The sequence below is a fragment of the Cheilinus undulatus genome, linkage group 4 (genome assembly GCF_018320785.1).
Source record: "Cheilinus undulatus linkage group 4, ASM1832078v1, whole genome shotgun sequence".
NCBI lineage: Eukaryota > Metazoa > Chordata > Actinopteri > Labriformes > Labridae > Cheilinus > Cheilinus undulatus.
Window position 1 is genome coordinate 9,141,299 of NC_054868.1, and position 25,371 is coordinate 9,166,669.

A 25,371-nucleotide genomic window follows, 5' to 3' on the forward strand; every position below is an offset into this window, starting at 1 on the left:
TGAATGATCTGTAAAGGAAATACCGGGCTGGTGTTTCCTGTCCAGTGCTGAGTGAGATACTGTTGTTTTTTGATGATTATGGACCATCTTAACTGTTTAAAACTTTAAGAGGTTTAAAATAATGGTCATATCAGCTATTTGTGCACTGCTGTCCACAACACAAAGTTGCCCAACACCTAATGCTTTTTTAAATAAAGTCATGTTCATGTTTTGTGCATGGTGAACTATAGCTGCAAGTCTGTTGAATTAATTTCTTCATTGTTTAAGAGTCAGGCAGCAAGTTATGATTATTGTTATCAAGTTAAAAATAAGGCACTAACAATATTCTTGCTCATCCCTAATTTTTGAATTATTCAGTCATGCCAAATAACTGAACCTGGCAGAAGCCACACCCTGAGGTGGCCATGGTTTAGTTTTATTCTAGGATATTATGACTCCTGCCTTCTTCTCAGTGTGTACAATGTTATGATGTCATTTAGCAGACGCTTTTATCCAAAGGGACTGGCACAGGTGTTCCTGGAATTAAGGACCTTGCCCAAGGGCCCACACTGGACAATCATTGTGCTCTGACCAGGATTCAAACCCCCAATCTCCTGTAACACAGTTCAGCTGCCTAACAAAGGCTGTTTTTGAGCTGAAGTAAGACTTAAAGCTGTAATATAGACCTGTGGCTAAAATTAATGTAGTTTCAGTTTCAGTCTGAGCTACACCGATGCCACTGACGCTCTTTTGTATACAAGACAAAGGAGATGCTATTTCCACTTTGCAAAAGCTTGTAGCCACCCATATCACTAAATGTCATCAATGGCATCGTTGTAAGTCAGTATATCTTGAATTTCCCTTGGGATCAATAGTGTAGCTAGCTATCTGAGTCCGTACCATCCTTGATGACCACTGACCTTTGATGCTTTAACTTTAACAACATTGTGTTGGTTTGGCAACTTCAGTATTATAGACAAAAACTCTGTCAAACATGATTAGCTCTGACTTGAATGATCTTGATGAGTTTAGACTAGTAACAACACCAGTGCATATACACCATAGACAGTAGGCTGATTAGCATTCATTTATTATGTTTATGTATTTGTGGCTATGCTATCTAGGATGCGTATAGACTCTCTGGGGTGTGTGTAAAGTGAATTCCTTGCAAACATAGCCCTCAGAACAATCAAGATACCTAATTCAGTCCAGTGCAGTCCAAGAATATTTTCTTGATAATCTATTACAGTGCCTCAAGTTTGAAAATATATCCCAAAATACTGACCTTTGTGGAACAAATTTTATTTCTTACATCTATTGTTACCTTTAAGATCAAAAGGGTGTCTTAAATCAAAAGTAGATTTTTTATTTTGTGTGTTTTCAACACACTTTTATTGTGTTTTCTTTTTATTTTAGGACTATCATCCTGGACAAATGAATTGAAGTGTTTATGTGATTAAACTACATAAATTCAAGCACGGACTATTCAGGGCTCAGTATTTATCAGATTTAGAAAAACTATAAAGCAGCAACATGCTTTCTTTTAAGAAGTTAACTGTAAAATAATATATTTACATTAATGTACAAACTTGCATCATTTGCAAAACAGACTCAAACTGTATTTCCAGTTGTTTTTCCTCTCTGCTCAGTCACTTCCTTCCACTCCTTTTTCAAAGCAGCAGGTGTGGCCCCTGGCCCCACTGGTTCAGTGCCTGGAGAAAAAAAATATAACCATTATAGAATTCATTAGTAAAAACACAATACATTTAGACTGTAGCTTTTTGTTACACTAAAGATTCTGGAAATTCATCCCAGTAGAAAGGATGCTTTTCATCATGTTACTAGGAGGAATGATCAACTTTTATATGGATACTGGTCCAAAACATTTTCTTCTGGTCCAATATGGTAGCTTGGGAAAGAACCTTTGGGATGATTTCTAGTGCAGAATCATGCATTGTTTTGATGCAGTTTTTATCTCAGATTGGTGAATTTCCGTCTTTCTTTGCCTGTTAACCGAATTAGTTGCGAAATGCTGCTCCAGCTGTTTGTTGCCATTTGTTGCACTGTCCCCACGATTTTGGGGTAGGTTGCTGCCATCAAATTCAAAATGAGCTAATATTTTTAATGAAATGGTAAAATGTCTCAGTTCAACATGTTATGTTGTTTGTGTTCTATTGTGAATTAAATATGGGGTTATGAGATGTGCAAGTCATTGCATTCTGTTTTTTTTTTTTTTTTTTTAACATATTACACAGCGTCCCAATTTTTTTGGAATTGGGGTTTTACAAGTCTTCCCACAAAATATGCATAAGTAATAGTAGAGTTGTGATTTCAGCTACTTAATTACAATAATTTAGTAAATGCAAGTTGTTACCCTCCACCTCTGCTTATCGTTCATGCTCATGAAGTGACTCTCACTCCCACCCAGTAGGTGGCGGTAAATGTTTCAAAAGCTTGCTCCTCAACCACCAAATTAAAACAGAGGAAGAAGCAGAGGCATGTTTTGTGCTTCGGCCGCCAGAGGGCGACAATATCCTGTCCAAGCGCGCGAGTGGTCGGAAGTTGAGAGAGCGTGCTCCCAACACAACCAAAACAATGAAAGCTATCATTCAGAGGGTCACCAAAGCGACCGTGACAGGTAAGCGGCGGTTTGAACTTAGCTAGCGCTGCTTGTCAGTGTCTTCTTCAACTAAATCTCCATACTAGTCAGGCTAACGGCTAGCTTTCATTCATTAATGGCGCTGACTGTGCATTTTAGCTAACCTAGCTGTGTTAGCTGTAGCACTCCCTTACGTGTAGTTGAATGGAGTGTGAAATGAACTCTGCTTGGTGTTTGTTGTAACTCGGGAGAAGCCAGTCGGGTTTTTGTTAACATGCCGCAGATGGCAGGTGTGTCCTCTACATGTCAGTGGTCCTGACAGATGAGTGACTGGTGTCAGTCTGTCACATGTCAATCTTGGCTGTTTGTCATTCAATCGCCGCTGTTACTGGCGCACTAACCCTTCATGTTTCCCTGTTTTCCTGCAGTTGGAGAAGAACAAGTGAGTGCAATAGGACGGGGGCTGTGTGTGCTGCTGGGGATATCAGTGGAGGACACACAGAGGGATGCTGAGTACATGTGAGTGAGGGGGACAGACCTCCACTGGAGTCTGTAAACATGTGTCAGAAAACTGTTTGTACTCTTGTTTTAACCACATCTATAAAAAAATACCTGTGGTTTTAGTGATTTCTGTCGGAGTCTTGATAACAACTGCACTCCTGCTAAAAATAGAGTCCCCAATTCATTGTTTTTAAATCAAAGAGCACCGACACCTTTATTTATAACTTGAAAACCCCATTGAAAGTCAACTTGGATATTTTTAGACATCAGCCTGGCTATTTTAATGTGACTGTCAAAAATGCTGATTTGCTTAAGAAAATCACTTCAACTAGGCTGTTTCTTAGTAATGCAGGGCTGTCAAGATTAATTGCATTAGCCTAGATTCACAATTAGTGATTTACACTTATAATTTGCAGTAAATCACATGCTTGATTGTCTTTTTAGGCACACTTAAGGTAAACCTGTAGCTACAGTGATGTAAAAAAAACATCCACCACTACTCCTAATGTATCATCTCACTTTCAAAAACTCACATACAACTCAGTGGAAAAATTAAAACTAATCTGCACCTTGTGTTATCAAACATTTACCTTTTTACTGTTCACTTATTTTCTTTTCAGTCCTTAACAAGCTCCCTTTTCTGTGGTTAAATTAATGTCATAATCCTTGATCTGCCTATAAAAGCGGGTCTGTGTCTGAACAGGAAGTTGGTTACCTTTTGTCTGAGACAGTAGAATTAACCAAAATGACACAAATACAGGAATTTTAATATGCGATGAAAAGGAAGAATTTTATCATGATTAATTATAGATAGTCTCAAATTAATTTTGTGTAATATTTTTAAACTTTTGACAACCGTAATAATATCATTACCCAGTTTTTCATCAAAACTGAAATGAAAAGCAAACTGTAATTCACAGTAATTCTTTCTTTTCACCTCCTGTTTGTCTCATTTGTTGCCTTTTTCCTACTTTTAAGTGTAACAGGTGCACTGTGTTGTCCAGATCTTCCTCATAAAAGAGGTCTTCATCTCAAGGAACTACCTGATTAAATAATGGATGAAAAAAGTCATATTTCTTTGAAACATCTTTCTTTCCAACACAGATATGCTTGAACCTGAATTTCTCTAGAATCAGAGATAAATTTCAAAACCTTTGTTTAATCACCTGATTGCCAACAATGAGCATTGAGTTTAGGGGTGTGCAATATTGGATTTTTGGCCGATATGCCAATATTTACCAATAAATTTTAGCTATTACCAGTATCAATATTTAGATTTAGTTCTGATCTAAAACTTAAGTCCTTTAAAAACACAATTTAAAGGATTACAAATTTATGTCTTTAAAAAACCCTTAAAGTGTAGGGAATGAGGATGAATAAATACAAGGACTTCTGCTGATGTCTGTTGGTCCTACCTAAAACTCCACTAACTTTTTTGATCATGCAGCCAATAATCGCTGCTGATATAGTTAGATTTTTATTGCCATAATTGAGGCTGGGGAATTAATCAAAATTAAGATTAAATCACAATATTTCAAATGAAAATTTTTGGTTTCAAGAGAGGATATTTGAAACAGAAATGTCATATCTCAGTTAGGAATCCTTTCATTTTAGTTTTTAGACTCTTAAAATGTCTTTACGAGCCTGTCAGAAGCAGAAACGAGCTCCTCAGTTGAATGTTCTTTAACAATACAACTTGAAAAAAATCTCCCATTACAATCTTTGTTTGTAGCAGCATACTTAATAATAATAAGAATGTTATTTATATAGCACCTTTCGAAACACAGTTACAAAGTGCTTTACATCATTAAAAATAAATGCACACCAATGAAAAAGTTAGAACAGAATGAAATACTAAATAATAAAAAACTTGATACATTTTTTAGAGCAGTTTCTAAACTTTGTACTTCTTAGTCATTAAGACTAAACAACACAATGATATTGTGACTCTCAGCAACAAAATAGAGAAGATTAATCCTTGTTGTGGAAGATAAAACATCCCAGCCAAGTCCCAGGTTGTTTTTTTATGTCCTGCCATGACTAGCAGCCAGTACCTGCCGACAGACTTGTGTTACACTTTGAATATGTTCAGTATCACTGGCAAAAAAGTAAACAACAGTCTGCCATGCTCCATTTATAAAGCCAGTGAGTTATGTACCGATTTAGACCAAAGTGTCGACATATTTTGTTCTCTTTGATGTGATTTTTCCCCATGTGTCTTCAGAGTCCGAAAGATCCTGAACCTGCGGCTGTTTGAAGACGAGAACGGCCGAGCATGGAGCAAAAGTGTCATGGACAGGGATTTTGAGGTGCTTTGTGTAAGCCAGTTCACACTGCAGTGTATACTGAAAGGAAACAAGCCAGACTTCCACTCAGCCATGCCTGCAGAGTTGGCCCAGCCCTTTTACAACAGCATCCTGGAGAACATGAGGAGTTCCTACAAGCCAGAGCTCATTAAAGGTGGGTAAACTGATGACACAGGCTAAATTTCCAAACCCCATGCTCACAGACTTTAAGGTGTATTCCTGGTTTGTGTGTCAGTGCTTAGCCCTGTCCCACTATGAAATTGTCAAGTGCATAAGGGTTCTGGTGCGGACTTCACAAAGGCAAATAATGCACTCATGAATCTGCATAGCTGCAGACTTTCCTGTGGGAGTTGATTCATTGCATAAGTATTGAATGACGGATGTATTTGTACAACCTGCTGATAAATGTAGAGAAACATTTGTCTGCTGTTCATTAAAAAGTAACTAAACCCCAGAGTTTCATCTTAAGTGTATCTACCCTGGCTTTTTTAATAAATGCTTGGAGGCAGGGGGAAAGACACACCCACTCCCCCTTCCTGCTGTCTTTTACCAACCACCACATTATTGACTCCATGCGACTTTTTAGATTTCTCCTCCTTCATGCAGGCTATTTGGGGTCTCACATGCAAATTAAATGTTGCTGCTAAATATCTGTGCAGAGTCTCCATGAGGAGAATACTGCGTTTAAGTCAGTTGCTGCTTTAACCTGCCTTTTTCTCATCTCACCGTGTGTCTCAGTAACTCATTCTTCAGCCAAACTCCATTAATCCAGACAGATCCATCCAAACAGACATAAAAATGTGCACAGCATCTGGTTGTTTCAAAGAACACAATGCAGAGAACCCTTGATAGTAAATCATTACTGTATAAACATTACATCTCATCATGTAGCAAAAGGTCATCAGGAGGTCAGTGGGTAACAGAACTACTACAATGCCATTGGTGAAGAAAAGTTGTCTTTTGAGGTGAAAAACCACAGAATTTTACAAGAAATCATTTGCAGAAAACACAGATATTTTCACTTTCTGATGAACTGAGTACTGTTTTTCCTTGGAGCCCCAACCCTACATGTACCTAAGAAAAGCAGAGCCCCCCAGGACCCAAGAGAGATGAAAAGATGATACACTGCCACCAAAAATCAACATAGATTTTAATTGTTTCACTGTTAAAACCCTAAAAAAGGTCTATGCATGTTTTTCTTTCAAAAGACGTTTGTATAAACTACCTAATAACTGCTTTATCACAGTTTTCGTCAATATTTGCAAGTCTAATTTTGGCAGCCTTAGAGCAGACAAAGCCTTGCATCCCCACTAAGATCTTTGGCACCCCCTGGGGGGTCCCAGACCCCAGGTTGGGACCCAGTGAACTAACCCATTAACCTGGCACGCCAGATGGATGTGTTTCACACATCGATCTGGTAAACCACTCATAGACAGTGTTTGGGAAAGGACAGAGCCTTTGAAAAAAACTCGGAGGGTGATTGGATGAATGTTCTGTCTGTCACATCTTTATGGGCCAACAGAGTTACAAAACATGACGTAGCCATTAACGAGCTGTGCCCCTACAGAAGGAATAAACTCCATAGAGAGCTGCATAACGCGAGCTATGGGTACTACAGACATGTCAGTACACGACTTTTGTCATATTTGAAAAGAAAACAACTCAATGCTGTTCTTTGTTCTTCTTTTAACAAAGAAATTTCGTTAAGCTCTGATAAAACTGGCGGAATTTGACTTTGACAAACTGTTTGCTTCATACTTACAGTTTACATTGAATATTTAACAATAAACAATGAACTTCAATGTTAGAAGCTTAGATAAGACATTAAGGCAGCCATTCTGACACAACTGCAAAAATACCTCATAAAACACTCTGGGAACAGCCAATCACAATGTGCCATGTTATAAACAATATCATACCAACGTACAGCCAGTCATACTGTGTAAAATCTCCAGCAGATGCTGGGCACTGAGTAGATCTGGTACCCACACTACAACACAGGTGTTTGTATGGGGTAGTGTTATCTCATTCAGTGCTTTTGTGGACTTTTAATCCTGACACTTCAAGTTTTTTTAAACTTTCTATATAAACTTTAACTTTATATATAAATGGGCACAAAACAGATTGTCACAGGGAATCTGCATTTATTTTGCGCTTACATCCTAAACTAACATGTTCCGTTTACTGTCCAGACGGTGGCAGGAGTGGGCGGGACAGACTTCTTCCAAAGATCTGTGTGGTCGTCAGAATACCAGACTTTTAAACTTGAATATGTTCCTGGTAACAGGTCACACAACATCAATATGTGTTTAGATAACAGGACAACAAAAATAGAGATCCCAGGCACCATTTTGGATGAATTATTTTTTTGAATTGTCAAATATTGCAGGTGAACTTCAGAACAGTATAAGAATAGCTTAAAACCTTAAACTTGTTACACTGCAGATGTTTTTGTGCCAGAGTATGGCTGTGATTTTTTGATTGACTCTTTTTTCTCTGATGCATCTGACTAATGAAATAGATACAGTCATTTAAAGTTCTGGTTATTTTAAATATTATTGATCATTCAGCTACCAGAGAATGATTTTTTTTTAAAGATTCGGTATCAAAACAATTATTTTAAATTTGACAACCTTAGTCTAGATTTGTTTTGAAACACCATATCTGATTTGACAGAATTTTAGAAATGATTTTCACCCCTTTATATTCCAAATTTTGTCAAATCAGTTGAATTATTATTCCACTGATTAATGAACACATTTAACATCAGCCCTTGGTCAGATATTGTGAAGCTGAAAGCTTTTGTTTAAACTTGACTTTATGATGGATTCTGTAAGATTATTCTAGAATAAAAGTATGAATTCAAAGGGTCGTTATGGAAAGTGTAGGGATCAAGACTAGAGGCAGCTTCAGTGTGGTCCCAAGAGATCGGGGAAAAAAAACGGTCACAAACGTGGGTTTGTTCACAGCTTCTTGTTCCAGAGCTCATTAAAAACAAAGGTGTAGAGGGTCACTGCTATCACCACTCACTTAAGGGCTTGGATCAGTTCCCGGTCCCCCTGCTATTTAACTTCCTGTATTCATCTTGGTGTTAAGCTGTGGCTTTTGTGGGTTCGGGAGGTGGGGATTATTGGTGCTGTGATGCCGCAGCGGTGACGGTGGCAGTGAATCAGGTCAGCCCACCGGGGAGCAGGTGCGGAGAACACCTTGTCCCAGCAAGGGAGGCATAAGGCTTCCTAATTAGTCCCCCCCTCCAGAGAGGAAATATGATGACGCAGCTCTTTTTCAGCGCGGCCCACGGCTTCATTGTGCAGATGGTGTCATTAATCTCATGGACCCAGTGGACAAAAGGAGAACATTTAACTTGAAACTTCTTGTCCTCTTACAGTCTCTTCATCTTTTGTCCCCAATGTCTCAAGGTTTCATGTTTACTGCTTTTAGTATTAGTGTGGTCTCACTAGAGATGTAAGGATTTTTGATTTACAGCTCTCACTCATGCAGAATTTGTAAAACTGCTCTATGGTTTGTGTTTTGTCTTCCTAGATGGAAAGTTTGGCGCCTACATGCAGGTCCACATTCAAAACGATGGGCCTGTCACCATAGAGCTGTCGTCACCGACTGGTCCTACTGACCCCAAACAGGTACGTCATCGAGCATCATTGTTTGCATAAAGCAGTTTCTCAAAAAACAAAAAATGACAGCTAAGCGTCAGCTTTTGAGCTTTTAACTAGAGTTTTAGAAACATCAGAACTGTCTCTATTCCTGATAGGTCTGTGGACACATTAAAGGAATATTACCTTGGTTTTACTTCCCTTTCATTACGCAAAGGAAGACACGTGAAGCCTAAAATGAAGGCAGCACACTGTGTAAAGTAACAAACATTAAACAACATCTAACCAGACAAGATACCGGAGACAGTAAGACATTAAGACCAAAATGCAAATGTTGGTGGAATCAGTGTTAAAATCTGGCGTAGATTAATGCTAAGGTCACTAATCCGACAGGGTTGTGTTGTCACAAATCACGCACTGCCATTTTTCAATCACTGGAAGTCACGACGGTTAAACCTACTTCTTCTTCATCTTTTTTAACAGGGAATTGCAAACAAATGTTAGGCGATCATCATTGAAATTTGCCAGCTGCTTCACCTATTATTAAACTAGTTTAACTTATATTTATAGCAGCTATCAGACAAGAGCATACTGTGCTGAAAGCAAAAACAAATATTACCCACATCTGTACAATGCAGCTGCATTCACAGTAGCCATGCTGTTGCCATTTTTAAAGTTCCATTTTGTCACCAATATGGTGTTTGATGAGGGTGGGATGTGTCCATCATTCCACATTCAGTTCTTGAACTGTTGAGAGCAGCAGTAGTACACTGCATTTTCATATTCTTCTCTGTGTGAACACAATTATGCACTCAGGATATTAGGTGTTTAGAACACTGATTATGTCCTCTGTGTTGGTCACTGAGTCAGACTAGGTGATCATAGAGCCATGAGTTTGTGCTTTGACTTGACTGATAGACGTGACAGACAACTTGTGGTACTTGGCCAATCATCAAAACTGTAGTGATGGCATTCAAAGGAAGAAAAGCTGGGTTAGATTACCCCTGGAAGGTTGTCTGTAAACAACCACACTGTATTTACTGTACTATGCTGTATTTGTCTTTCCAAACATGATGATGAATGTTTCATTAGCTTGATGTGAATGCTATGGGCAGTTACTCAACGTGTTGCTGAAGTGTGTCTGGTAATTCTCGTTTCATTCTGTGATTTGGTCGTCCCTCTACAACAGTGTTTCCCTACTATTTTTCCTTGGAGCCCCCTTACATATACCTAAGAAAGCTGGTGCCCCCCAAGGACACAAGCAAGATGAAAAACTGACACACTGATGTCAAAAACCATCATAGATTTTAATTGTTTCATTTATTAAACCCTAAAAAAGGGCCTATGTATAAACCTTTGTATAAACTACGTAATAACTGCTTTATCATGGTTTTAGTAAATATTTGCAGATCTAATTTTGGCAGCCTCCGAGCAGACCAAGCCCCCCTGGGGGGTCCTTGACCCCAGGTTGGGAACCAGTGCTCTACGACACATCATAAAGGCAGGGATGTAGTCAGAGCTTGTCAAACTTTCTGTCTCATAGTCACGTCTTAGAGCCAACATCATGATTCTTTTTTGTTTTGCCATTTAGTTTGTTTTAGGGATGTCTGTTGGATTTTTGCACGTGTCCGATATGCAGGTATGTCTCATTTTGGCCGATACCAATACCGGTACCGATATTTAAGTGCAGCTCAGAACGAAAACTTCAGTCTTCAAACCTCACATTAAAGTTTAAGGATGAACAAGCGATCAAGTTTCATAAGATGACAGACTACCCAGAAGTTTTTACATAAACATGAATACACAGCTTAAAAAACATGCTTACAAAAATCCCTTTCAGCCCAGTTTTATCAATGAAAACATTTCTCTCCGTCTAAAGCACATTTAGATGAGAGAAGACTATCAGCTGGTTTCAGAAAAAAAAGTTGGCTAACTGACCTTGTTTTTCTCATTTTATTGTGTGTAACAGTGATATGTATTCATAGCAATGGCTGGGTAATATATTGAGTTTTTAAGATAAAACAATCAATTTTCTAATTAGATATAGTGTAAGACTCTTGTTTATGTCAGCATAGGATATTTTGATGTTGATTTAAAAAAAAAAAAGATACATGTGTTTAGTAAAAAGATTGTTCACAGTAAGAACCACAAAGATTTATATGCTTATTGATCACAGGAAGATATTTGGGAGTTTTCTAAATTATTATTCAATTTTACTTTATTAAAGAACATTTATGTTTTTGGTAAAAATCAAATGATATTGATACCACAGCAACAGAAATTGAAGTCCTAGAGACCACATGTTGGTTACTTTTTTTAAACCATCAGCTGTTGAAGGCAAACTTGTTCACACTGTTCAAATGTTGGCAGCATTTGGAAGAGTGGCTAGGCTAGAACACGTGGCGAGGAACGAAGGTATCCCTCTGTCTCTCTTTTAGTTAAAAAATATGACTGTGTATCATTATGTTTCTACCAGATCATTAAAATGATAAGATTTTATCCTTTTGAAACGAGTGAAACATCTTGACAACCTCAATGGAAATGCTGCCAATGCTTTTGTACAATTTAGTCTGTGTGTAGGAGATTGGCTGCAGCTTTTGGTAACTGAAAATGAAAAACAGCTCAATATTTGCTGTCTCAGACTTCTGGTGTTGTTGCCATGATTTCAAACATGAATAAATATTTGAATTATACTGGGATTATATCAAAGTTTAAAATTCTAGTATTTTGATAACCATGCATTATTTATTTACAGAAAAATGTTGAAGTACTTATTGTTTAATTCCATTCAGCTAAAAAAACATTTGGATGAGATTCTTGGCCTGTGTCACCCACTTTTATTAGAAGAGTTAGTTCTGTTTTAACTTGCAGCTATAAACAATATTAGCCTGGTATATTTATTCTGCTGGTATAAGTATGAGGTTTTATTGACCTTTTTAAGAAGCCACATTATTTCTCATTTTTTACCACAAGGTGGCAGTATTGCCTCTGTTGTCACTCTTCTGCTAATGCTGTGTGCACAGCAAAGTTTTTGATTGCTTCAATGACTGGACTGAAGAATACTGACAATGAAATTATTATTTATTTTACACCACAAGTAACTTCATGCACGAATTGCATAATTTCAGAAATTACATGAACTAAAAAAATGGTAATTAGGGATCTGTAGTAAAGAAGGAAAAAAGCAGAAGTATTTTTATTTAATAACAGTCATATAACAACCCCATTGCAGTACATTTTAATCCTTTACTACAAGTGAAAACAACTAGAAAGATTATAATGCTATCGAATTACATCAAAAATGCTTTGCTTTTGCACACCCAGCAGACTTATTTTAGTTTATTGGTCACATTATTTGTATGCACTTGGCTGCATAAGATTTTAAATTGTAAGGTTTACTCAAAGGATGGCTGGTTGAAGCAGCCTCTGGTGTCCTGTTTGTTTTGTGTTCATATTCAATTCTGCAAAATTTTCTTTTCAGTTCAATTAAACATGCCCCCTCATGTCTGAGCCAATAAGACTGGGTTATTAATGTAAAAAAACACTGCAGAGGATAGTAAATGTTTTTAGAAGCTTAAAGAAGACATAAGTCTAAAAACAAGGACGATAAGAGACTAGTCCTTGCCTAAATCGACATTTGCCATTGCCACCTCTTCCATAACCTTGTGCAGTGCGAATGATTCACTGAGTTGTCACTCAGACACCCTTATGGCGAGGCTGAGAGCCCGGTGTGATGTTTTGGATTGTATTACATCTCTGTGTGCATAACGGGTTGTTATGTGTAGATATTACATGATTGGAAGCACGGGCTCACATGGATAAGCTTTGAAGAGCTCACCCTTCTCGATAGATGTTCTGCCTGATTGGAATGGATTTCTGTACTGCTGATATGAATATTTGATGAATACAGATCTAATTGCCATCTTCTGTTCTGTGTATGAATTGGGCAGAGTATTGGACCCCAACCTTTTTCTTTTTTTGCAATGAGACCCTTCTTTGCATTCATTTGGTATCAGAAAAATACATTTCTGTCCGTCCACTTATTCAAGGTTGGGTCTTGGTGTAAGTGGGTAAACCAAGTTGACCCAAACACCCCTCTCCCCAGCAACACTTTCTAGATCCTCACAGTGGATCCTTTGGTGTTTTCAGACCGAATGGAATTGGAAGGCAAATTCTGTGTCAGCCCCCAGGGCCTCCAACCAGTTGGATGTGCCCAGACAACCCCCAAAAAGTAGAGACCAAGAGGCGTCCTAATCAAGCGTTTTAGCCACCTCAACTGGTTCCTTTCTGTGTCAAGAAGCAGTGGCTCTTCTCCAAGCTCTCTGTAGGTGTCCAAGTTCCTCACCCTATCTCTTTGGCTACGTTCACACTGCAGTTAAAAGTGACCTGATTAAGATATTTTTGCTCACGTGTGACTCGTATCTGATTTTTTTCTGATAGTGTGAACAGTGCAAATCACATTAAATCTGACCTTTTCAAATCAGATTCAGGCCACTTTTGTATGTGGTTCTGAATCAGATACATGTCTGATCTTTTAGAAGTTTACTGCAGTGTGAACAGGCAAACAAAAAAATCAGATCTGAGAAAAGATGAGAATTGAGCATCAAGGCCTAAGACTGATCTAGACCGCTCTTTACAAGGAGACTCAAAACTACTTGTATCAGTGATCTCATTCTCATTCTCATTCTCTACCTAAAGCCAGTGACCATAGGTGAGGGCTAGAGTGTAGCTTAACTGGTTAATCAAAAGCTTTGTCTTTTGGCTCAGCTCCATCTTAACCAAAACAGTCTGTCAATAGCCTGCCATTCTGCTGACGCTGCACTGTTTATCCATCCTACTCTCCATTGTACTTTTACTCATCAACAAGACCAGAGATACTGGAAGTCCTTCTCTTAAGACGCGGACTTTCTTCCCCTAAAATGATGGAAAATACAACTCCAACTGGGAAAACACATGTGAAGGCCTTAAACCCAGACATGTAGTTTTTAATTTTGAGAAAATTGTCAAACTAAACTTACCAACTAACTTACTAAACTTAACTAGAGCTGTGAAAAATAACGTGTTTTAGTTAAATTAAAGGATTTATTCACTGTTTTATTAACCAGTATGTAATGCATGCACAGAATGAGCCTTCCAGTATATCCCACAATTTCCCCCCAGTCTGCCCTTGTCGCCGCTCTTATGCAGTCAGAGGATAGCAGCTATCCAAACAAACAAGCAAAGAAGGTTGATAATTCTGATGAACATGATGCAGGGCTTGTTCTGGGCATAGGTGATATAGGTGTTTGCCTAGGGTGCCTTGCTGAGGCGGGCGCTGTCGTGAGCCCTGAACATTTTGAAAGAGGCCCTAGCGTAACAGACTGTCAACTCCTGCGCTCCTCTGCACCCCATGTTTGTGGCTCCAGCCTCACTTCATTGTCCTCTGTCTCCCTCTCTTTCTCTTTCTCCATATGCCCCCTCTGCACCCCGACACAGAGAGCAGAGCGGTGTAGAGTGATCATAAATCCTGATAGACCACAACTCTGTGTCTTCTGTTTGCTCTAAGTAGCAGTGATTAACTCTGAGCAAGTTCATTAATGAAATTATGTATATTTTTCTGTCCTGATCTCAGTCATAGGTGCTAATATTTTTAAGTGTGCCCAAACATCCATGCTCAAACAATGCTTTCATACAAACTCACCGGTGCCATCAGATGACAATGGGTGAATAAAAGACAGAGAAGGAGAAAGATACCCTAATGATATTAGACAAAGGTGGGAGACATTACTAAAAAAAATCTTTTAGAATAGTCCTATTGATGCCATGATGATAAAATACATGTAACAACTCAGATGATTATCCTAACTGTTTAGTAATAGCAGCCATGCATCAACTTTGAACAAATGTAACATATTTGGATGTAAATAAGGACCTACACAGCAAAATGAATTTAACTCCCATAGTGTTAAATTTAACACTTTTTCTGAGTTGAGGTTCCAAGTTAAAATAACACTCTGGAAGGTGTTGATATTTTAACTCTCTTATAGTGTTAATTTTTAACACCCACTGTTTTTAACACATTTACGTGTACTTCTAACACAATATTGTGTTATTTCCTTTCAGTTTCAGTATTACAACTTTAATTGATGATACAAAGCAATGCACTTTTCATACTTCATAAAAGTCTTTTACTTCACATCAAACTCCTGATAGAGTCTGATGTTTTATGACAATCATGGTGCAGATGGACAGACTCAGAGCGAGAATAAGCATTGAGTTGTAAGCCAGTACTCCAAACTATAGAATAGGCCATCCCCCGCTACAACCAGGAAATGACCAGTGTAGTGGACCACTTCACTCATGGTGCAGAAGTGTTTAGCATCAAAAACAATAATTCACCAGAAACAAAGCAAAGGAATCCCAGCAGTGATTGTTTTACTTACTTTTACTTACTTACTTTTCTTAAAACTTCTAAACATGTCTAAGCCCTGCCCTGGAGCATGTTGGGAAAACTCCAGCCCCCAGATTTGAAATGGCAGTGGGCTGGGCGTAGATCAATTAACTCTCTACAGAGTTGCATTAACACTGAACGTATCAATACTGTCAAATTATTCCAACACTGAAGGCCACTTAACTCAGTATGCAGTTAAGATCAACATTGAAATGTTTAACACTGAGAATTCAACACTCCAGTTTTTGCTGTGTACAGAGGATTTCCTCCCTTAAAGTCCCCTTCATATCTCCACATCCCAGCATGCTGTAGTGAACTAGAATTACAGTATATTGACATATTAAATCCATGGCATTTTTCCTTGGATTTATATATGCTTTAAAGGAGGAATTAGTTTTGCTGTTGAGAAACTGATATTACAACAAGAGTACTTTTAACTAATATGACTTCCAGTTAAAATGGAGATTTGATACCCTATTGCACATATTTGGCACAATTGCCAAATGGATTGCAAAAAACGGCTGTGGACCTTGGGGCTCAGGTGGCCTAGTGGTTTTAAGGCACGCCCTGTGTTTGCGGTCGTCCCGAGTTCGAATCTAGCCTGTGGCACTTTCCTGCATGTCTCTTCCCAGCTCTCATCCTTCTTTCCAATTCTATCCGCTGTCCTCCGCTATCATTTCACAGCCCTACTTTTAACCTCTTGCCCCAGGGGGCAAAAATGAATCTGTGCCGGGTTTTGTGATTATAGTTTTGAAAAGTTGTTGAGATATTTCCGTCTATACTAAAGGGATGGACATTTAAATAGATTGTCAGGAAGTTTGAGTGCCATGGACCTTGGTAAGGCATGTTCATAGGCTTTGTGAGGTCTGAGCCGTGTAGATCAGAAGATACTCTGTAGAATAACTTCGAAAAAATGTTTCAAAAAGGTGCAAAGTTTTGGATATGATGTTTTAAAACACTCATAGCCTCTCTGTCGCAGTAATGCAGACTCAGGGTCAGCCTCTTCTTTCAGATGCTAGAAATATTTTCATACATCCTTCCTTCTAAGCCACTTCTGGTCACTTCCATGAAACTTATCTAAAGTCCTTATACTTTGGCCTAGGGCCGGCTTTGGCCGCTCTCCCCTTGGTGGGTTTGGCTCGCTCGCCCAAAGGGAGGGATATTAAGCGGTCCTCAGAATTTTAATCTTGTCTGTTTGGGATGTTTTGCTCTGGAGGCTGAGGAGCTGAAGCCAAGGCTGAACATGAGGGATAAAAGGCCAGCCAATGGGCTATGCTTGGCACGGCAGAGAAATGAAGCAACAGCCAACAGACACTGTCCCTTTCTTTCCATGAATCAGGGATTTGGTGCGCTGTAGGGTCAAGCGGCTAGCAAACAATGGTGTTATCCAGAGCAAAGAAAACCGTCATGTGTGGATGTTTTCTGAGGGGTGGTAGGTTTTCTGTTTGTGCACCTGACTGTTTGTGCACTGAGTTGAAACCAGCAAACAGAAGTAAGGGGGTCGGGTTGGGTCAGGCTTCTGTCACATTTGGATTAAGAGTTTGGGGTTCACTGCAGAACTAAAGCTAAATGTATTTGTCACATTTCTGTTCTATCACAACTTGATAAAGCTATTATAAGCCACATTCACTCATGTCCAGACACACTCCATAATTCAAGATATTATAAGCAGAAAAAAGGCACTTAACTGGTAAAAATGCCTTGCCTCTGGGATTTTTACTAAATGGAGGCAATGCAGGCTGTATCTTTGGTGTTTTATATCTTGAGATAAGATGAACTTGTCAAGAGAAAATTGTTCTAAATGTGAGATTTTTGACTAACAAATAGATAAAGTGCAGAGTCTATCACTATGGATTTAGATATTTGACTTGTTTTCGGATTCAACACCTATGAAAACTGTGTTTTAGGTCTTTAAATCAAAAGAGTCATATGCAGATACAGTCTTTCATGTTATTTTCTGTGTTCATTAGACTATGGAGGGAATTCAGGTCAGACTGAGCAGGAGTCTGGAGTTATAAAACACTTCTTATATCCATTGCTGGGTAAATAAAGTTAATTTAAGTCTGATTATGAATTAGCTTCAGATTTGATCATTGTTACAGGCTATGATTTAGATATTTCCTAAACTTGTGGTGTGTGACGCACTGTAAAAGAATCAGCATTTAGAAAATACAGCCCACAATCAGTTCAGTTAATAAAATTGTATTACAGAGGGTATTTCATTTAAGTACAATTTGTATTTATGAAGACACAATCAACTGTTTAAGGCTGGCACTAGTTGATTTTCAAGGGGACTTGACCAGACTGTGAGAAAGTGTTGATCTGACCTGAAACCTTTTCAAAAAATATCTGTATTTTTAATCTTAAAATAAAAACATTTATCAGTTCGTTGCCACATTTTCTTCCCTCTATACTATTAGTCTACTTTTAGTTGATGAAAATTCAAAAACATTTTAGTCCAGGTTTAGTCTTAGCAAATAAACAAAAATGACAAAACAGCATCACAAAATCACAAAAAGTCAAAATCTAAGAAGTCGAGTCTTGAGCAGTTTGGAGCCTTGAATATGTTTTAGGAGTGAGTTCCAGAGGGACGGGGCAGCTGTAGAGAAGGGTCTGTCCCCCTAGGTTCGGTCCTTGGTTCTTAATGGTGGCAAAAGGGACCCTGTCTGCTCTGACTTTGTCAAGATTAGATGTGCATATATTATATTTTAAAGTCATAATTAGAAACTTAAACAGTGTGTTAAAGCAACCCTTAAAGATTTTTTGTAAAAGAAGGAAAAAATGTAAAATTTTTAGCAAAAAAGTCTAAATTTAAGGGATTTTTTAAGAATTCAGAATGCACAGTTTCACAGAAAATTCCAAGACAAAAACTCAAAATTCCTCGTTTTAAAAATTCTTTAATGTTGACATGAGCAACTTAAATTTATAACACTGTAAAGTCAAAATTTACAAGAAACCAAACTAAAAAATGGGTTTGATTTTGGTCTTTTGGTTCATGTACATTTACAATTTCTAAAGTTAAAAATTTCCTTTTTTTTTTTCAACTTTTTCAACTTCAGAATTTCAAGGGTTTTTTTTTGTCAAAATTAACATATCGTCTTTAATTCCTTTTTTTAGTTTTCATGTGGCTCTTATACACCATCATTATAACGGGTAGTTTATACATTTATGCTTTGTAAGAACAAGTTTATGTAAGCCTGTTAAGGTGGGAAGTTCACAATGATAATAATTGAAATTGATGTTAATTTCTTTATATTGGGTCCTGGGGAGCTTAGCCTGTTCTCAGATGTGAGTATGGTCAGTCTAGTCTGAATGTGATGAAGGCATGAATTAAGGTTTAAGAAGCAGGAAGGAGAGTAATGAACAGATGCAGGCTTTAAGTGAATGAAGGCACTTTTAGTAAGTTGGATGATGTGCTGATCAAATGAGAGTTGAGAGTCAAAAAAGATAACAAGATTGCAGATGTGAGGGTGGAGGTGTCAGTGTGGAGGCTGAAGTTATGGGCAGATTAGGTGAGTGAAAAGTAGTAAGAGAAAATTATTTTTCATCTGAGTTTTATGGCAGTGAGGTAGTTGGTTAAAGGGGAGTGTGTTTCTGTGATGATGGAGGTGGTGGAGATGTAGAGCTGAATGTCTTCGGCATAAAAGTGGAGATTGCAGTGACGGATGATAATTCCGAGGGGAAGCAAATACGTTGTCAAAACATGTTTCCTTTTGGTGCCAAATCCTACATGTGGGTTCTACCAACTCTGCCAAACCTGGGATCCTTTCTTTCTACAGCTGAGAGGCAGAAGAGCTGCAGGTGCAGTGTGTTTTGATGATTTACCCACAGTGTAAATATATAATAGATTTGAATGTCCGACTAAAACGAAATTATGTTCTAGTCCCATTTTGGTCACCTGGACGAAAACGAAACTTACTTTGGTGGTTGCGGATATTCCATCAGAGGCATTTCAACCTATGATGTAAATATCAAACATGTTTCATAATTACAATTTAAGAATGGGAAGACTCCAATGTAGTGGGGAGCAGTAAAATAATTGTTGGACACCACACTAGAGGATTATTTTGACTAATACTAGTATGAGAGTAATCTCAAGTCAGGACACGACACATCCCGGATAGTCATAGAGGGCAAATCTGTTCTAAAGGGCCTTCAATTTTGTTGTGCAGTGTTTCTCAATTAGTGTAGCAAGGCACACTGATGCACCTGGATGCAATTCTTGATGTGCATTGGGGATTTTTACAACCATACATTATTTCTACAATTATACAACTTGAGTTACAGTAACATATTTTAAGGAGGCTTTTGCATTGATATGGATATAGTGTGCCTTGAGATCATAGGCGTGCCTTGGGAATAATAGGTTGAAAACCACTGGTGTAGTGCGTGGCCAGCCAGATGATCAGCTGATGCTACCATCTCAAACGAGCGTTTCTTCATGTAATGCTGCAGAAAAAAGAATGTCTCATGTTTCTTCTCCTCTATGTTTCCTCGTGTCTCTCCAAGACTCAAGTTAGAGACGTGTGGGCTTGAGAGGCTTGGGGATGCACCCCCTGTGCTGAAGTTCAAACCGAGTGTCAGAATGGGGAAGAAAGGCGATGAAAGTGACTTTGAACACGTCATGGTTGTTCGTGCCAGACTAGCTCGTCTTAGTATTTGCAAAACTGCTGATCTACTGGGATTTTTACACACTACTACCCTCCAGAGTCTACAGAGGATGGTCTGGAAAAAGAAAAATATTCAGTGAGCGGCAGTCCTCTGAGACAAACTGTCTTGTTGATGGCAGAGGATAAAACAGACTGGTTTGAGATTATAGAAGGAAACAATAACTTAAAAAACCTCTTACCATGAGGTATGCAGAAGAAGAGCATTTAAACATACAACACATTAAACCTTGAAGCAGATCAGCTACAGCAGCAGAAGAGCACACCAAGTCTCATTCCTGAACATGAAACAGAGGCTTTTAAACATAAGAGCTCATTAATGTTGAACAGTAGAGGACTGGAGAGTCGTTGCCTGGTCTGATGCGTCTTGATATCTGTTGCATCATTTAAATAGAAAGCTCAAAATTAGGTGTAAACACAAGATACTGCCAGACCACCAACAGCCATGGCAAGTTCAAGTCTCTTAAATCCCTCTCTTCCCCATTCTGGCGCTTGGTTTAAATATGAGCACATTATCTTGACCAGGTCTGCGTATCTTAATGCATTGTGTGCTGCCATGTGATAGGCTTGTGTTACAAGTGTACCTAATAAAGTGGTCAGTGAACACATTTCTCCTTTGTTTTCATCTACTCAGTGTTGTACCCTCTACAGAGACAGTTGTCCTGGTTTGATACCGCAGCAAGTAAACGGGTTCAAACGGGAATAACACAGCAATTTTTGTGCTCTCTGAATAATGTAATGTCTTACGCAATGCTTTGGATTTTTAAGATGACATTCTGTTCATAAATATTTACCCAGTAGCCATAAAAGTTTCAGCATCTGTTTTTACAGAGCTTCTGAGGATGATGGGTAGCATACCTGCTTTATCATAACTGTTGTGGCATTTCATGGACCGTGAGGGGAGGAAAAAGAGCTGATTTGATTGGAGCAGTGACTGAGTTGTGCTGAGTGGCACTGGGAAGAGCTATTTTAGAGTGTGTGAGAGGCAGCGATGCAGTCACAACAATAGACTCATTGAAGTGATCATATGATAGCCCAGAATAGCTCCAAATGAGGAGAGAATAGAGGCAGTCCTGTATCCACAAGAACAGTTTTGATGTGCTACAGCACTGATGTGCTTCTTCCTCTTTGTTTTGCAAAACTCACTGTCAAGCTTTTCTTTTTAATGCTGAACATGCTGCAGAGATCATGATCTGCTAGTCATGATGCAGCATGTTCATAGTATGCTCCTGGGCCCGCTAAGCTGACTGATAAAATTCCAGTTTTTAGTTCAGGCAGAGTTCAGCCATAAATGAATTTTTCATATATTTTACAAGTAAACTTGTCTTAAAGACAGAACAGAGGCTGGCAGACTAAAAATGTCACACCCTTGGTATTATTTGATATTTAAAGCAAAGTTGCTTTCAAGTCATAAATATTTTCAAAATTATGAATTATTCATGATTCGGGAGTTAACAATTAAAATCAAGTTTGGAAGAAGACTGACTTTGGTATAATTTATTTAGCATTTAACTCTCAAAGACTTACAGAGTCTGATTCAGCAAGATAATCTTGATGTGTTGGGAATGGCACTGGGTGTCATTACCTTTTACCATTTGGGTGCTTTCCATTTCAAACCATTTTAAACGATGATCCAATCATAACACCATGACAAGGGGCATATTGTCCCTTCTAGTCATTTGATAACCTTGCAAAGCAGATGGATAAATCCGTTTCCGTGTGTCTCACTGGCGAATCCATCTTGCAAAGCTCCCATCTGAACGTTTTGGGCCCAGTTAGAAAGTGACAGGACGAATCAGCGACAAGGGGCAGTGCTTTCAGGCGTAGTGTGGTCGTGACATAAGCAAGCAGCAACAAGAGGCTGGTGCAATTATGGCGGAAGACATTAGCATGGATGGCACTAAAGCGTAAGTTTTATCGGAACTTGGCGACATTTCTTCGTTAAAAGAAGAACAAAGAACAACAAACAACAAAAAGCCATGTTCTGACATGTCTACAGTCGCCATGGTTCCCGTTATGCAGTTCTCTATGGAGTTTGCTGCTCGGAAGCAGCTATATCACGTGTTTTGCTGCTCTGATTGGCCCGTAAAGATGTGACAGACAGAACATTCATCCATCACCTCCGAGTTTTTTCTCAAAGACTCTGCCCTTTCCTGAACGCTGTCTATGAAAGGTTTCACAGATGGATGTGTTTCACACATCCATCTGGCGTGCTAGGTTAGTCATTTGAAAGTCACTGCTGAAATCTAAAGGAGAGTTTTTTTTCCATTGGGGTCCCCCAGCTTCTAAACATCCTGCCAGAATCAGTGCATCTTTTAATGCCCTTCTTAAAACTCATATGAAATTGATGTTGTGTGATGCATTTATCTGAATACTAAATTCGGTTTTTGCTGTATTTTCTTCACACTTTTAATGTCTATTTTTTATTTTTATTTTTTTAACTTTATCTTCTCACTTTTATTTGTTTTCATTGCTGGCATATCTTTATATTGATTGTATTCCATTTGGGTCTCAGGCTTGATGCCATTATTGCAAAGGATTAGCAACTAAATATTACGTCCTATTTATTTTAATCTATTTTAAAGGGATAATTCAACATTTTGGCAAATTTGCCCATTGCCATAATTCCTATAGTCTGAGTAATAAGTTTGTTACCTTTAGTAGTCTGTGCAAGCTATTTTTATATCGGCGCTGCCGAGTTTGGAGCTGCTACACCAACTCAATGTAAACAGACGGTATTCCGGCTTTCCCTCATCAAACTCATCAAATACACAATCCAACAACTCCAAATGCTCTTGTGGAGAAGTTGTGACCTGTACATTCACCAGGCTATGAAATAATCATGGAACATAACATAACGAACATAACACTCCAAACATGGATGCTGCATTGTGTCACTCCGCCCAGTGGTTTACACGGAGAGTAGTTCAGAGTATTTGCTTCATGTGTCGTAATGTTACATAATTATACATTATTTCATAGCGTGGTGAATGTGCAGGTCACAACTTGTCCACGAGAGCGCTTTGGAGTTCTTGGGTTGTGTATTTGGTGAGTTTGATGAGGGAAAGCCGAAATACCGTAAGACTCCATAGAGTTGGCACAGCAGCTCCCAACTCGGCAGCGCCGATCTAAAAATAGCTTGCACAGACAAGTAAAGGTAACGAACCTATTAGTAAGACTATAGGAATTATGGCAATGGGTGAATTTGCCAAAATGTTGATGTATCCCTTTAAGTCTATCTGTTCCAATACTTATGGAGGGGAGTGTATTTATATACCAGATAAGTTTTTGAATACCTTTAAGTGTGACCAGATCTTTAAGTTTTAAAATCTGGATCACATACAAAAAACTCTTGGGGTAAAAGGGTGTTTAAATCACCTCCTCTCAAGGTTGTAATTTTTTGAGGTTGAAGATAGCTTCATATATGTAATAATAGGGTGCATCTTAAAAAATTTGAATATCATGTTAAAGTTCAATTTTTCATGTTATTTACTTCAAAAAGTTAGATTTTCATATCCTCTAGCTTCATCTCATACAAAATGAAATATTTCAAGACTTTTTGTTTTAATCTTGATGATTACAACTTACAGCTCGTGAAAATCAAAAATTCACAGTCTCAGAATATCAACAGAATACTGTGGAAAAGTCCCAATTTGTAAAGGTTTCCTGAGCCTTCAAGGTGCACAGAGGATAGTCAAACAACACAGATTTAAGAACTTAGGGGAGCATCACAGAGAGTGGACTGAGTCTGGAGTCAGTGGATCAAGAGCCACCACACAGATTGGTTACTGTTGTCATCTTAGTGTCAAGTCACTCCTGTAATTCAAACGGTGTCAGCATCTCACCTAAGGAGAACAAGAACTGGACTGTTGCTCAGTGTTCCAAAGTTGTGTTTTTAGATGAACGTCAATTTTGAATAACATTTGAAAATCAGATACCCAGAGTCTAGAGGAAAATCTGAGATGCTTGGAATCCAGTGTGAAGTTTCCAAAATCAGTGATGGTTTGAGGTGCCATGTCATCTCCTGCTGTTGGTCCACTGTGATTTATCAAGTCCAACTCTGTAAGCTGTCTACCCGGAGATTTTGGGGCACTTCATGCTTCCATCTGCTGAGAAACTTTATGGCGATGCTGATTTCCTTTTCCAGCAGCACGGCACCTGATTGGCTCCATGCCACGTTGCATTGATGCAGTGTTTATTTTGTTGACTAAAACTATGACTAAAAGTATTGATCGATAGCCTCTTTTCCATGACAAAAACTAGACTAAGACTACCAAAAAATAGATCAGCAATGACTAAAACTAACAAAAAGTAAGTTGAGTTTTTGTCAAGATGACTAAAATGTAATGTAGTTTTTGTCGGAAATTCAAAATCCATGATATTTCTCCACTGTGGGCAAATGCGTCAAAAAACCAAGTGCTGAGTGCATAATGAGCATAATTTTCCAGAAGGTTATTAATCCTTTCTTGTGAACTTGTGTTATGTAATATTATAATATTTTGAAAAGGTGGATTTTTGTGAGCTGAAGCTGTGATCATCAAAAACAAGGCAAAAAAGTCTTAAAAATTGTAATTTTTTGAGATAGAATATTGACAGGAAATAGCTGACCTTTTCCATATTTTCTCATTTTTTTGAGATGCACATATAAAACTCTCTTAGAGTAAAGGGATGTTTAAATCACCTCATCACAAGGTTATATTTAAAGGTTAAAAAAAAGCTTAATTTATATAATGATAGGAATAATACAGATTCTTCAACTTTAGTTTTTCACACCTATTATCATAATCACGGTGTTAAAAAATAGGATTCCACATCAAATTTTTATCATATTGTGCATCATGTGAACAAATATGCATAAACTCACTGCATTTATTCAGAATAGCTTCATGTGTCACAGTGCCACTTTTACAATATTATTTACCTCTTTCCACACAGTCTTTTAAACTCCACCTCACTAATTTTTAACTTAGGCTTTTAGCTGTGAACCAGAGATCTCACAACACAACCCAAGATGACCTTAATGATGCCATTACATAATACTCAAGAGAGGTTTTTATTTCCTCAGCCTTAGCCATCCTCCTCTGAGCTACAGCAGACATCACACAAGGGCCAAAAATTACCTTTTTAGATACTTAACCAAGAAACTTCAACAAGTGACTTTTTGAAGTTACTTTGGGTGTTAAAAAATAATTTCTAGGTTATATGATGATAAATATAAAATCACAGCTTATCTTTGGCATCACACGTTTCCCATTCTTCTCCACTGATGACAATTTAG

The 25,371-nt window shown here is 38.2% G+C and overlaps 1 protein-coding gene across 1 annotated transcript in view; it reads left to right on the plus strand.

Moving 5' to 3' along the window:
- The first annotated feature begins 2,510 nt into the window (after nucleotides 1-2,510).
- Nucleotides 2,511-25,371, plus strand: part of dtd1 (D-aminoacyl-tRNA deacylase 1) — a 29,494-nt gene continuing 6,633 nt past the window's right edge. Inside the window, exons 1-4 of the mRNA XM_041784463.1 lie at nucleotides 2,511-2,617; nucleotides 3,007-3,097; nucleotides 5,304-5,539; nucleotides 8,929-9,026. Coding sequence (XP_041640397.1) covers nucleotides 2,575-2,617; nucleotides 3,007-3,097; nucleotides 5,304-5,539; nucleotides 8,929-9,026 — 468 coding nt within the window. The 5' untranslated portion in view covers nucleotides 2,511-2,574. The remainder of the gene's footprint in view (nucleotides 2,618-3,006; nucleotides 3,098-5,303; nucleotides 5,540-8,928; nucleotides 9,027-25,371) is intronic.